General features: G+C 43.3%; 1 protein-coding gene across 3 annotated transcripts in view; it reads right to left on the reverse strand.

Moving 5' to 3' along the window:
• Positions 1 to 1,090: 1,090 nt before the first annotated feature.
• The window catches only part of RAP1GAP2 (RAP1 GTPase activating protein 2), a 263,550-nt gene continuing 250,211 nt past the window's right edge, over positions 1,091 to 14,429 (reverse strand). For all 3 annotated transcript variants that reach the window (XM_049782321.1, XM_049782311.1, XM_049782302.1), the window contains 7 exons: positions 14,310 to 14,428; positions 12,867 to 12,980; positions 12,544 to 12,661; positions 12,029 to 12,155; positions 4,552 to 4,628; positions 4,228 to 4,266; positions 1,091 to 3,460 (listed from right to left, as the gene is read on the reverse strand). In XM_049782321.1, coding sequence (XP_049638278.1) covers positions 4,258 to 4,266; positions 4,552 to 4,628; positions 12,029 to 12,155; positions 12,544 to 12,661; positions 12,867 to 12,980; positions 14,310 to 14,428 — 564 coding nt within the window. In that variant the 3' untranslated portion in view covers positions 1,091 to 3,460; positions 4,228 to 4,257. The remainder of the gene's footprint in view (positions 3,461 to 4,227; positions 4,267 to 4,551; positions 4,629 to 12,028; positions 12,156 to 12,543; positions 12,662 to 12,866; positions 12,981 to 14,309; position 14,429) is intronic.

Here is a 14,429-nt window from a genome sequence, read left to right on the forward strand (position 1 = left end):
AAGAAAAATCAATCATCCCATGAATCATTATTCCAAGCTAGACTTCTTAGGACAAGCACACATAAAAGCTCTTCACACTAAAACATCCGCACTCCCATAGCTGGAGTGTGGGAGAGAAATACCCATGATTGAGGAATTGGCACACATGCTAAGGAGTGGGAAGGTGGTGGCTAACCCTTCTCCAAGCGGAAGTGTCACAAAATCAACTACGATGGCATTTAAACTACAGTCTTCCAGCCCAATATGCACTCTCCAGGGCTGGTACTCCATAGAACAGAGCCGCTGTCCCCAATCACCTCTCGTGAGGCCACTGGACTCAGGCACACAGTCCTGATAAAGAAGGAGAGATGTGGGGATAGGTTGGAAGATGTGGGGAAGGGGCTGGTGGCAGACCAGGACAAGCATCACCAAATCCACCAGGCTTGGAGAACAGTCTTAGCTAACTTCTACCTGCCCTCTCTTCTGAGAAAGGGGTAGCAGGCCCCAAGCATGGATGGATAATTGGCCTGGTTCCTGCCAGCCTTCTATATCTATTTGGTCTTCCAACCATGCTCTATTTAAAAAACAAAAACAAAAACAAAAAAAAAAAACATGTCTATTGACTCGGAATTGAATGAAAAAGGTAGTGTCTGAGGTGGCACTTTACTTAAAGCACCAAGGTAAAAGTAAAAAAAAAAAAAAAAAAAAAAAGTCTAGCACTTGAGGCTTCTACATTATGAATTTTAAACTGTTTACAGAATCAGTTTCATCTTACCACTTTCAACTTAAAAGGAAGAAACGAAGGCTTGCGTTGTTGCATCAATGTCCTGGCCTCCACCCCATCCCAAATTCAGAGTTAGAAAACTAAAGTCCCAGATAAATATTTCCTGGAATCGCTTGCCCTCATTTTCTTTGCTTAAGTTGCATCCAAATCCCAGAAGTTTCACTGTAAAACCTAAGAGCCTGTCGCTTCTGATGCACTGGAGGGAAACTGAGCTGTCACTAACAGTACTTTGGAGGCATTTTTCAGGGCTCCAGGAAATGCTGCTACTATTCAACAAACAGAAGAAGGATCCTGCTTTGCATATTTTAATCCCATTGAGTGTGTGTCTTCAAAGCAAATTGTTTCTCCCTCCTTAAATTTCCTACTTCGAAGACAACCATCCTACTTGCCTGGGTTGGATACTATAGGGAGCCAGAAAGGTGAAGAACAACAAGATAATGCTCACAAGGCTGAATCACAAAATGTTTTCCATAAAACACCACTTTCTATTCACTAGTAGCTAAGACGTTGGATGTCAAGCTTTTCTACATCTGCTAAACTTGGACTGGGCAGGGACAGATGTGAGCCCTTCAGAGCCTGAGAAGTGTTGTTACTTCCATTCTTTTTGATTAGGCAGAAAACATAACTCAAGCACAGAGTGCCACAAATACCAGCATGAGCACCATTAGGGTGAGTCCTGTCACAAGGACCAAGGAGGCTTGAGCAAATATTTGAGTCCCAAAACTGGGTGTAGCAACAAAAGGAAAAGACATCTGGGTTAAGAGATGATTCAGAGCAGCCTCCCTTCAAGACCAGGTTGTATTTCTCTGATGCTAACCAGATATATGTCAAGTCCTAACCAGACAGTGACATTAACAGAATTTAGTCCACTCCTGGGGTCCATGCTTGTTCCTCTCAGGTTCTCTGGCCACCCCCAGACCCCACCACCACCACTACTGGCTCGGAGGTCAAGAAAAAGTCCTCCAGGGAATGGATGCTGCAGAAAGCAGCAGAAAGATGGATTCCTACAGACAGAGTGGGACAACCTGGAAAGTCCAAAGGCCCCAGATCATGACACAACACAGCACAACCACTGGGCAGCTATGACTAGCAGCCCCCTTAGAAAATAAGCAGAGTTCACAAAGAAGCCCAGTTAGACTTCTGGCATTCCCTCAGAAATATGACCAACAGAACCTACCAGAAGTCATAGGCCATATCTAGCAGTGGGTGCTGCTGTGGCAGTTTATTTTTTTTATAAAATCTAAACTTCTATTTTACTGTCCCTCTAGCTAGATTAGTATATAAAGTAAACACATTTCCCATAATGTGAGGAGACAGGGCCACTAGCCTGCAAATATTGTCACCGTGAGGGAATGAAGAAGCGAGGTTGGACTCTAATGGAAAAAGCAGTGAGAAAATAGACACATCAGTGAAAAACAAGTCTAACATTTATATGCCTTCTCTTGGAAACAGGCCCAGATCCCCATGCAAGGATTTCAATTGGAAACCCTTGGCATCTGCTCATTAAAGCTTGGGTCCAGCTGGTTGTCACCTAATGGCAGAGTCACAAAGCCCCGTGTGCAGGCAACTGATACACACAGCACAGGGCCTACTGCCCAGATGCTCTTGTTAAACTTGGAGACTGTCCCAACTGTAAACACTACCGGGGCCAATGGACAACATGGACCCATAACCCTGCAGAAGCAGAGAAGTGAGCAATGAGAGGTGGGTGCACCCAGAGCTCTCTAGCTAGGAGTGGAGGGAGCACACCAGACCTGAAAGACTCCTAACTGGGGCCAAGATTGCAGGATACCCAATGGGCAGATCAACTCTCAATAGACCTGTCACAAAACTACTGCCAAAATACACTGGCCCCTGCCCAGTCCCTGGCCCTGCCATATTCCCTCCACAGAGCACGCCTTGGCTCCTTCTCCCTGAATTCTTTCTCATTCCTGGTTGAACCTTCTTCATAGAAAAATTATTTGCTCAATGCGGAGACACTGTGACATATGGCTTTGCCACAGCAAACACTACCTGAGCAGCATCAACAAGCAGAACAGAATGTCCTAAGAGGGGGCAGAAATATGCCCTGCCTGGAAACAGGCCATGTCCCCGGCTGCTCAGCTGCAGCAGATGCCAGGCAGTTGGGATGAGTGCAGCCCTGAGCCTGATGGATGCAGGTAAGGAAGAAGCTTTTAATCTGTATGAGAGTTCCAGAGATGTGCAAACAGAAGAGCTGGTTTCTGTCAAGACATCTTCAAAAACTGCCACACATTTGACTCCTGGAAAAGGGCTCTTTCCACTATCACTAAATTTATCTGCTCTGTTTACCTGTGTGGGTGGGCCTGTGACTCAGTCCCCCAGCCCTTCCTGGGCACAGTGTCCTGCTACAGTCCCTATCCATCCCCTCTCACCACTCTGTCTCTCTGGTCTCTGCCTAATTATCAGGTACCCAGATCCCCCATGGCCAACTCTTTCCTCTATAGACAGAACAAGATGACAAATGGCCAAGACACACATCACTCCAGATGGGCTGAAGCTGGGGAGCCTGGAGAGATGAGATCTTGTGCAGAGATGAAGAGGTGCTTGTAGGACATCTTGGTGAAGGGACAGGCAGGGCTGTGTTGAGGAGAGGACAACAGGACCATGACAGAGTAGTGAATGGCACCCCCAAACTTCTGGAATTGGAGCTTTCTCCAAGGCAGAACCAGGAATTCCCTGGGGGAGACAAGGAGGAAGATGATGAGTGAAGGAGGGAGAGCACCCCTGCTCCTTACCATGACTGAAGCCAGAGACCTACTTGTCTCATAAAGAGCTGCCAAAGCTGAGGCCAAATTACAAAGCTAGAAAATGGGGAAATACACATGAAACTGCGGAATGGAGGGATCGGAGCACATAATGGGACTTGGTAGTGTGATAACTCCCATTGTAGAGAGAGGACTCAGCTCACCTATCCCCTTGCTTTTAGTTCAGGGAGGGAAGAAAGCTGTGGATTCAGGCAGATTTATACTCTACTGAAAACCATACATTCCCAGGGAGAAAAGTCCTCCAGGGATCATCAGACTGTATATAATCTAGGGGACTGGGCAACTATGGATATTCAGGAAGAGCACATCTGGCCCAGAGCCTTGACTAGATATATAGCCAGGTTTCAGGGAACAGAGGGGCAAGAAGGCAAATTAAAGAACCCCCAGGAGAATAAGGCAAGTTCTATGCTATTTCCCATTTGCCTTCTGGAACCAAGCTCCTGAGGATACAGGAAAGGAGACCAAAAATCTGTCAGGCAACCTTTCCCCTGTATCTGAGGCTATCCGCTTCCATTGTCACCCAGACCATGCTACTATCACAGAGGACTTAGGGATAGTGACTAGCCCTCCCCACTGTCACAATGTTTCTAGCCATTCTTGGGGCTGAGACCACCAGCCCCCTAATTGTAAAGAGACATCCCATCACCCAGAGCCCAGCAGGGAAAATACTTGACTCACATTTGAAAGATGAAGGACTCCTCTTTCACATTAGTGACTCTGTTTAAAGATGGATCCATGTCAGAATTTTAAACAATGGCCCCACGAACCCATAGCACTCCATGAGCTGAGATGAGACACGCAAACCCAAAGTAGACAGTTCACACCCTTGGAGCCCTGGATGTAGCTCTAACAAGCAGTGTAGATCATAGCTGTCCCCTAGTCCCGATGGCTGATGACAACGTAATGGGGATTCCCAGCATCACCCCCACACCTGAACATCGGCTTTCCTCTTTCCCCTGCCCCAGATGATGTGCCCCGGGAAGGCCTTTTGGAGAAACTTACCGCACTGGAGCTGGCATGGCTGAGCTTATCAAAGCGGAATTTCAGGTTAGACCTCGGGGAGTTTCTGTTTTTGGCATCTAGGAAAATGAGAATAGAATGAGGAGTCACAAGGGTCACTGGGAGGAAGGGGTTAGATAGCTGCCTCTTCTCCAAAAGGCCAGTGCTAACCTGCATCAACTCACATGAGCCAGTCCTCCTGTTTTTAGTTCTTTGGTTTGCTGGGGAGGGGGTATTTTGTTTTTGTTTGTGTTTGTTTTTTTTTTCCAAAAACTGGTTGTTGGAGTCATTTTTAAAAATGATATGAGTTGAGTTGTATTCCTCAGAAATAATATTCAAAATTCATCATTTCCTCTTTTATCTATTCCCAATTCTTTTTTTTAAGATTAACTTTATATATTTCATAGAGGTATATAGTTATCCTACAATTATACTAAATTAAAGTTACACTTTTTTTTTTCTTAACACCACCCATCACCAGTGCAACATTCCCATCACCAATGTCCCAAGTCTCCCTCCTCCCCACCCGACCCCCGCCTGTACTCTAAACAGGTTCTCAATTTCCCTCATACATTCTCATTATTAGGACAGTTCAAAATGTAGTTATTTATCCAACTAAACTCATCACTCTTTGTGATGAGCTTCCTGAGGTGAGCTGGAACTTCCAGCTCTTTTCTCTTTTGTGTCTGAAAGTTATTATTGCAAGAATGTCTTTCATTTTTCTTAAAACCCATAAATGTGTGAGACCATTCTGCGTTTTTCTCTCTCTCTCTGACTTATTTCACTCAGCATAATAGATTCCGTGTACATCCATGTATAGGAAAATTTCATGACTTCATCTCTCCTGACAGCTGCATAATATTCCATTGTGTATATGTACCACAGTTTCTTTAGCCATTCGTCTGTTGAAGGGCATCTTGGTTGTTTCCAGAGTCTTGCTATGGTAAATAGTGCTGCAATGAATATAGGTGTAAGGAAGGGGTTTTTGTATTGTATTTTTGTGTTCCTAGGGTATATTCCTAGGAGTGGTATAGCTGGATCGTATGGGAGCTTGATTTCCAGTTTTTGGAGGAATCTCCATATCGCTTTCCATAAAGGTTGAACTAGACGGCATTCCCACCAGCAGTGGATAAGAGTTCCTTTCTCCCCACATCCCCGCCAACACTGTTTATTCTCATTCTTTGTGATGTGTGCCATTCTCTGTGGTGTGAGGTGGTATCTCATCGTTGTTTTGATTTGCATCTCCCTGATGATTAGTGATGTGGAGCACTTTTTCATGTGTCTTTTGGCCATCTGTATTTCTTCTTTGTCAAAGTGTCTGTTCATTTCTTCTCCCCATTTTTTGATGGGATTAGATGTTTTTTTCTTGTAAAGTTCTGTCAGTGCCTTGTATATTTTGGAGATTAGCCCCTTATCTGATGGGTATTGGGTGAATAGTTTCTCCCACTCAGTGGGTGGCTCTTGTATCTTGGGCACTATTTCCTTTGAGGTGCAGAAGCTTCTCAGCTTAATATATTCCCATCTGTTAATTTCTGCTTTCACTTGCTTGGAGAGTGCAGTTTCTTCCTTGAAGATGCCTTTAGCCTCAATGTCCTGGAGTGTTTTACCTACGTATTGTTCTATATATCTTATGGTTTTGGGGCTGATATCGAGGTCTTTAATCCATTTGGATTTTACCTTCGTACATGATGTTAGCTGGGGGTCTAAGTTCAATTTTTTGCAAGTGGCTAGCCAGTTGTGCCAACACCACTTGTTGAAGAGGCTTTCTTTGTTCCATTTAGGATTTTTTGCTCCTTTATCAAAAATTAGGTGATTGTATGTCTGGGGAACATTCTCTGAGTATTCAAGCTTATTCCACTGATCTGAGGGTCTGTCCTTATTCCAATACCATGCTGTTTTGATAACTATTGCTTTGTAGTAAAGTTTAAAGTTGGGGAAAGTAATTCCTCCCATATTCTTTTTCCCAATGATTGCTTTAGCTATTCGAGGGTGTTTATTGTTCCAAATAAATTTCAAAAGTGCCTGGTCCACTTCTTTGAAGAATGTCATGGGTATCTTTAGGGGGATCGCATTAAATCTGTACAGTGCTTTGGGGAGTATTGCCATTTTAATGATGTTAATCCTGCCAATCCATGAGCAGGGTATGTGCTTCCATTTCCGCGTGTCCTCTCTTATTTCTTGGAGCAGAGTTTTATAGTTTTCCTTGTATAGGTCCTTCACATTTTTAGTCAAGTTGATTCCAAGATATTTGAGTTTGTGTGACACTATAGTGAATGGAGTTGTTTTCTTAATGTCCATTTCTTCCTTATTAGTATTGGTGTATAGAAAGGCCATTGATTTTTGTGTGTTAATTTTGTAGCCTGCCACCTTGCTATATGAGTCTATTGTTTCTAGAAGCTTTTTGGTAGAGTCTTTGGGGTTTTCTAAGTAGAGTATCATGTCATCTGCAAACAATGAGAGCTTGACTTCTTCCTTTCCTATCTGGATTCCCTTGATATCCTTTTCTTGCCTAATCGCTATAGCGAGTACTTCCAGTGCTATGTTGAATAGGAGTGGTGAGAGAGGACAGCCTTGTCTTGTGCCAGAATTTAGAGGAAAGGCTTTCAGTTTTTCTCCATTGAGGACAATATTTGCCTCTGGCTTGTGGTAGATGGCCTTAACTATATTGAGAAAGGTTCCTTCCATTCCCATATTGCTGAGAGTTTTGATCAAGAATGGGTGTTGGACCTTATCAAATGCTTTCTCTGCATCGATTGATATGATCATGTGATTTTTATTTTTCTTGCTGTTGATGTTGTGTATTATGTTGATAGATTTACGGATGTTAAACCAGCCTTGCATTCCTGGAATGAAACCTACTTGATCGTAGTGGATGATCTTCTTAATGAGGCATTGAATCCTATTTGCCAGGATTTTGTTGAAGATCTTTGCATCTGCATTCATCAGCGATATTGGTCTGTAATTTTCTTTTTTCGTAGCATCTCTGTCTGGTTTAGGTATCAAGGTGATGTTGGCTTCATAAAAGCTATTTGGAAGTTTTCCTGTTTTTTCAATTTCATGAAAGAGTCTTGCCAGGATTGGTAGTAGTTCCTCTTGAAAGGTTTGAAAGAATTCATTAGTAAATCCATCTGGGCCTGGGCTTTTGTTTTTGGGCAGACATTTGATTACTTTCTTAATTTCCTCAATAGTAATGGGTGTGTTTAGATATGCTACATCCTCTTCATTCAATCGTGGAAGATTATAAGATTCCAAAAATTTATCCATTTCTTCCAGGTTTTCATTTTTAGTGGCATAGAGTTTCTCAAAGTAGTTTCTGATTACCCTTTGAATCTCTACCATATCAGTAGTGATCTCTCCTTTTTCATTCCTAATACGAGTTATCAAGTTTCTCTCTCTTTCTTTCTTTGTTAGTTTTGCCAGTGGTCTATCAATCTTGTTTATTTTTTCAAAGAACCAACTTCTGCTTTCGTTGATCTTTTGGATGGTTTTTCTGGTTTCCACTTCATTGATTTCTGCTCTCAGCTTTGTTATTTCCTTCTGCCTCCCTATTTTTGGATCCTTTTGTTGAGCACTTTCTAATTCTATGAGCTGCGTCATTAAGCTATTCAGGTATGCCCCTTCTTCTTTCCTGATGTGTGCTTGCAAAGCTATAAATTTTCCTCTCAGTACTGCTTTTGCTGTGTCCCATAGGTTCTGATAAATTGTGTCTCCATTGTCATTTGTTTTCAGGAAGGTTTTGATTTCCTCTTTGATTTCATCTCGGACCCACTGATTATTCAGTATGAGGCTATTTAACTTCCAGGTGTTAAAATTTTTCTTCTGTGTCCCTTTGTAGTTTATATATAATTTCAGGGCTTTGTGGTCAGCAAAGGCAGCCTGCAAAATTTCTATCCTCTTGATATTATAGAGGTATGTTTTGTGTGCTAACATGTAGTCTATCCTAGAGAATGTCCCATGTACATTAGAGAAAAATGTGTATCCAGGCTTCTGGGGGTGGAGTGTCCTGTATATATCTACTAGGCCTCTTTCTTCCATTTCTCTCCTCAGGTCTAGTATATTCTTGTTGGGTTTCAGTCTGGTTGACCTGTCTAGTGTTGACAATGCCGTGTTGAGGTCTCCCACAATTATTGTGTTGTTATTGATATTATTTTTCAGATTTGTCAACAGTTGTATTAAATATTTTGCTGGCCCCTCATTCGGTGCATATATGTTTAGAAGGGTGATTTCTTCCTGCTGTACATATCCCTTGATTAATACAAAATGTCCATCTTTGTCCCTTACAACTTTCCTAAGTATAAAGTTTGCATCATCTGATATCAATATGGCCACTCCTGCTTTTTTTTGGGTGTTGTTTGCTTGGATGATTTTCCTCCAGCCTTTTATTTTGAGTCTATGTTTGTTCTGACTATTCAGATGCGTTTCTTGTAGGCAGCAGAAGGTTGGATTGAGTTTTTTGATCCATTTAGCCACTCTGTGTCTCTTAACTGGTGCATTTAGTCCATTGACATTGAGAGAAAGAATTGTCCTGGGAGTTAGTGCCATCTTTATATTAAAGTTTGGTGTGTCTGTTGGTAAGCCTTGTCTTAAAGTATGCCGTTCAGTTTTTCTTTTAAGAATGGTTTTGAGTCTGTGAAGTTTTTGAGCTGTTGTTTGTCTGTGAAACTATGTATTGTTCCTTCAAACCTGAAAGTGAGTTTTGCTGGGTGCAGTATTCTAGGCGAAGCATTTATTTCATTGAGTTTTGTCACTATGTCCCAGCACTGCCTTCTGGCCTTGAGTGTTTCTGGTGACAGGTCTGCAGTAAATCTCAAGGATGTTCCCTTGAATGTAATTTCTCTTTTCGATCTTGCTGCTTTCAGAATTCTGTCTCTATCTATGGGATTCGTCATTGTGACTAGGATGTGTCTTGGGGTGTTTTTTCTGGGGTCTCTTTTAGTTGGCACTCTTCGGGCATGTAGGATTTGATCACATGTATTCATTATCTCTGGTAGTTTCTCTTTAATGATGTTCTTGACTGTTGATTCTTCCTGGAGATTTTCTTCCTGAGTCTCTGGGACTCCAATGATTCTTAAGTTGTTTCTGTTGAGCTTATCATAGACTTCTATTTTCATCTGTTCCCATTCTTTGAGTAATTTTTCCATTGTTTGATCATTTGCTTTGAGGCTTTTTTCCAATTTCTTCTGCTGTATGTAATTGTTATGTATCTCATCTTCCAGTGTACTGATTCTATCCTCAGCTGCTGTTAACCTGTGGGAAATCTCAAACATGTTTTTCTTCAATTCATCTACTGAGTTTCTCAGACCTGTTATTTGATCTGAAATTTCTGTTTGGAGTTTTCTCATTTCTATCTTCATATTCTCCTGATTCTTTTTAGTTTTCTCTTCTATACTTTGTTTGAGTTCTTTGAACATGTTCCATATTGCAATTCTAAACTCCTTATCTGAGAGACTGACTAGGTGGTTGGTCATGTTCAAGTCATCAGAGTTGCCATCTTCATTCTCTATGTCTGGCACTGGCCCGTGTTGTTTCCCCATTGTCACACTAATACTGCGTGTTTTTCTACGTGTTGTGATTGTATTCATCGGCTAAATGCTGTGCACCGTCGCGAAGGGGAGCGGAGCAACCGTGCTCCTCTGGCTTCTCCCTTTCTGGGCGTGTCGACTCACCTCCACGGAAGGCTCACAGTAAGGCAGGCTGGCAGATGGGCCGCACCCAGGATGAAATCAGGCAAAAAATGCAGGATAGCAGAGTAGAGAGGCAGAAGTGTGCTGGCATCTGAGATCCAGCGAAGTTCAGTGGCTCCTCTCTTTCTGGGTGTGTCGACTCACCTCCACGGAAGGCTCACGGGAAGGCAGACTCCCCGGAAAGCTCACAGGAAGGCAGGCTGGCTGATGAGCCGCACCAAGGGTGAAATCAGGCCAAAAATGCAGGACAGCAGAGTAGAGAGGCAGAAGGGTGCTGGCATCTGAGATCCAGCGAAGTTCAGTGGCTCCTCCCTTTCTGGGTGTGTCGACTCACCTCCACGGAAGGCTTATGGGAAGGCAGACTCCCCGGAAAGCTCACAGGAAGGCAGGCTCCCAATTTTTTTTAAGAAGACAGACATTCAATGTATATGTTTAGAAGTTCTTTCTAACTTCTTATTCATGAATACCAAAGCTCCATACAGATAAAAGTACTTATACCACAGGAATCAGCACATGCTCTAATCAGGGCTTGAGTTATTGTTCTGTTGTCCAGATTTAAGAAACACGTGGGAAAAAAATGTTAATAATATAGGCTAAACTGAAAATGTGTTGTGTCATAATCATTACATTGTAAATAGCACACAAAAATTTGAGCAAATATTCTTCTAGTACTTGAAAACAATTACCCAATTAACCAAAGAAATTGTTTCTGTCAAAAACAAAATATCAAATCCCATTTGATAGGAACTAGTTTGTCACTTGCAACTTTAAGCTGCTTATAGATAGGTTAGAAAAATATCAAAAACAGCATGTCTGGAACCAGAATGATAGTATAGCAGACAGGGCATTTGTCTTGACACAGCTTATGCAGGGTTTTTTTGTTTGTTTTGTTTTGTTTTGTTTTTGTTTTTGGGTCACACCCGGCCACGCTCAGGGGTTACTCCTGGCTCTATGCTCAGAAATCACTCCTGACAGGCTCGGGGGACCATATGGGATGCCAGGATTCGAACCATCATCCTTCTGCATGCAAGGCAAATGTGCTATCTCTCCAGCTCTAGCTTATGCAGGTTTGATTCCCCTGAGCACTGTCAAGAGTAATCACTGAGCACACAGCCATGATTAAACTCTGTGCACAGCTGGATGTGACTCAAAAACAAAACAAAAGGAAAATTTAAATAAAAAATTAAAATAATGGTAAAAATAAAATAAATAAAAATATTAACTAGCTACATGAGACATATAGAAAAGAGTAAAGAATAATTGCATATTTTATATCTTCTCATTTATCAAGTTTGTGCTTTGAGTGATAGAGTGACAGTGGTGGAGGGACTCGGGCACATTGGTAGTGGTTGAGTGTGACAATTTTGGACAACAACCTATAAATATTATAAATATATAAATAAACATTAACACTATTAAAACCATGTTATCTAAACCATAATAAAAATAATTATAAAAATAACTTTAACTATGTGTTTCAGATTCTTTCTACTTGGCACATGAAGACTCGGTGATAATTACCCAGTGTCTTTGCCCTTGTAGGCCTGAGAACCAGGATTTGAAGCCTAACCCCAGACTTCTGTGCTCCCCCACAATGGTTCCCTCCTTGGAGCCAAGCCAGACTGCTTTGGGGATTGCTTGAATGAAGGTTCTTTCCACACACAGATCAATGATGGAGTGAGTCGGCTGAGCTGAAGGGCCTGACACTGGGCATTGAAGCAGAACCTGGCCAGTTCCATGTACACAGCCCCCACCCCACTATCACCTCCATTGTTAACCCCTCACAAGTAACTGACCTGTAGGACTCCGACTCATGATAATGGGGGTGGCGGCTGCCCCCAGGCTGGGGTTCTCGCTGCTTGGGGAGGGGCTGTAGACAAACACCTCCTGCTTGAAGGGTGAAGTTGTGGATGGCTGGCTGCTCTGCGGAGAGAGGTCAGGTCAGGGAAGTCACCTCTGGGCTATGGGCTATGACAGGTCCCTGGCATCTAGGGGCAGAACTATCTCTCCCCCACACACACACATAAATTTGCTCTTTCCTTCTCACTTCAATCTCCCCACCTCAATCCCCTGACCCTCCCCAGAACAGTAGAAGGCTGAGCCCTCTCCTCTCCAGTCAGAACTCAGAGCACTCATCCTCGCCTCTGACCCTCTGCTACTGCACACAACAGAGACCCCCAACTGTTCTCAGAGTAGGAAAATAGTAGGACTATTTGCAGACAGTCCCTTTGTCTGCAAAATCAGGCTGGGGAGGTTCTGCCACCAGGATTATTTCAATGTAGAGTTGGGGTCTGGCTGGGCCTCCACTTACCCCGCTGTCACATTCCTCCATGGCTTCACCCTCCCCGGCGGTGCTGCTGAAACTGCTGGTACTAGAGGAGGAGCGGGAGATGTTGGCCCGGCCATTCTCCTTCAACTTTATAAAGGGCCTGCAGAACAGGAAGTAAGGCAAGGCCTGTCATACATCCAGAACCCAGGCTCTTCTAGAGAAATCAGGCAAACCTAGTGGAGACCTAGCTTCATCCCAGGTTTCTGACCAACAGCAGTGTCCCAGGGCCTCTGACTGATGGCTTATTCTCAGCTTGTCGGGAGAAAAGAGCACATTTCAGAGTCCCCCCACCCTCGTCTTCTTACTTTTCTTTGTTGGGACAGATTTCTGGAGAGCTGGGATTGGATGAGGTCTCGGACTTGATCTCCTGAGAAGAGTGTCCACCATCTGGGGTCTTGGGGTTGCTGGATGCACTGTCACTGAGGAAATTAAAATGAAGAGCAGTGAGGTCATGGAGCTAGGGTGCCCACACCCACAATCATGCCCAGAACCAAGACATAGCCCCAACCTTCTCTTAGCACCATAGCAAACAGTGGGCACACAGCTTTCTGTAATGTTCCTTATAGTCATAGGGCCCCATAGAAGTCCCCTCAGAGAATGCAATAGATATTGGGGGTACTCAGGGACATATACAAACTCCAAGTGAGAGCCAAACAGGTTCGAAATAGCTGTTCATCCATAAACTTGACAGACGCAGAAGTCACCCTAAAGCAGGGGTCTCAAATTCACAGCCCTCCGTACAACATTTTGTGGCCCTACCCTAGAGGAATCATTTTTGGTTTTGTTTTGTTTTAGTTGTTTGGGTCACACACCCCCAATGTTCAAGGCTTACTACTGACTTTGCACTCAAGGATCACCCCGACTTTGCCTCCTGCGGCCCCCAGGTAAATTGAGTTTGAGACCCCTGCAAAGCCTTCTATGCCTCACACCTGAAGTGTCTAAGCTCTAAGGTGTATCCTGTGGTTCTCAACTAAGCATAGCACAGGCCAGACCAGTGGTCCTCAAACATTTTAGACAGGGGACCAGTTCACTGACCCTCAGACTGTTGGAGGGCCGGACTATAGTAAAAACAAAAACTATAAACAAATTCCTATGTACACTGCACATATCTTATTTTGAAGTATTTTGAAGAAACAAAATGAGAACAAATAGACTGTGTGGCCAGTGAGCCTTAGTTTGAGGACCACTGGGCAGACACTCAAGAAATGCTACTTGTTGCAATAAATACCAAAAGTTTCCACCCATTTAAGTGTCAGTGACAATCTGCAAGAACAAGTTGGTAACAATATAGGAGAGTTGCTCAAAAAATAACAACACCTTCTTCATTAATTAAAATAAATAATAATAGAAAAAAGAAAATAAATAAATAAAATAAAATAAACAATAAGACCATTTAGGAAACCCCCAAAAGGTTCAGGAATTCTGCCTATAGAATGAGGGGGAAATTTCCAGAAGAGAGGATATTAAATAAGCAGTTAAGGGGAGGCCAAAGGAAAGAATCCAAGCAATGTTTCTAATTTTGGTCAAAATACAACAAAAATAACTCTGGAAGCCCCATACAGAGAACAGTCAAATCTGCCCCCAATAAGAGCCGAGGGAGTGGTAGGAGGGAAGGTCTTGCATGGTGCCAATTCTTGCAGGAAGCCAATTCTGGAAATTCACCAGTACCCTCCTCAAGGTGGGAATCTGACAGGAAAGTGGAGAAGCAATGCCCATATCCATCTGAAGGAGTAGGTCTGGACAGTTACCATCGTGTCCGGCTCTCGCCTTGGCCTTCGGAGCCCGTGTGCAGACGGGGGAAGAGGCCTGAGCGCCTCTTGATGGGGCTCCGAGACTGATTCTTCCCTGTGGCCACAGCCACAGGAGGC

The sequence above is a fragment of the Suncus etruscus genome, chromosome 1 (assembly GCF_024139225.1).
Source record: "Suncus etruscus isolate mSunEtr1 chromosome 1, mSunEtr1.pri.cur, whole genome shotgun sequence".
Lineage (NCBI taxonomy): Eukaryota > Metazoa > Chordata > Mammalia > Eulipotyphla > Soricidae > Suncus > Suncus etruscus.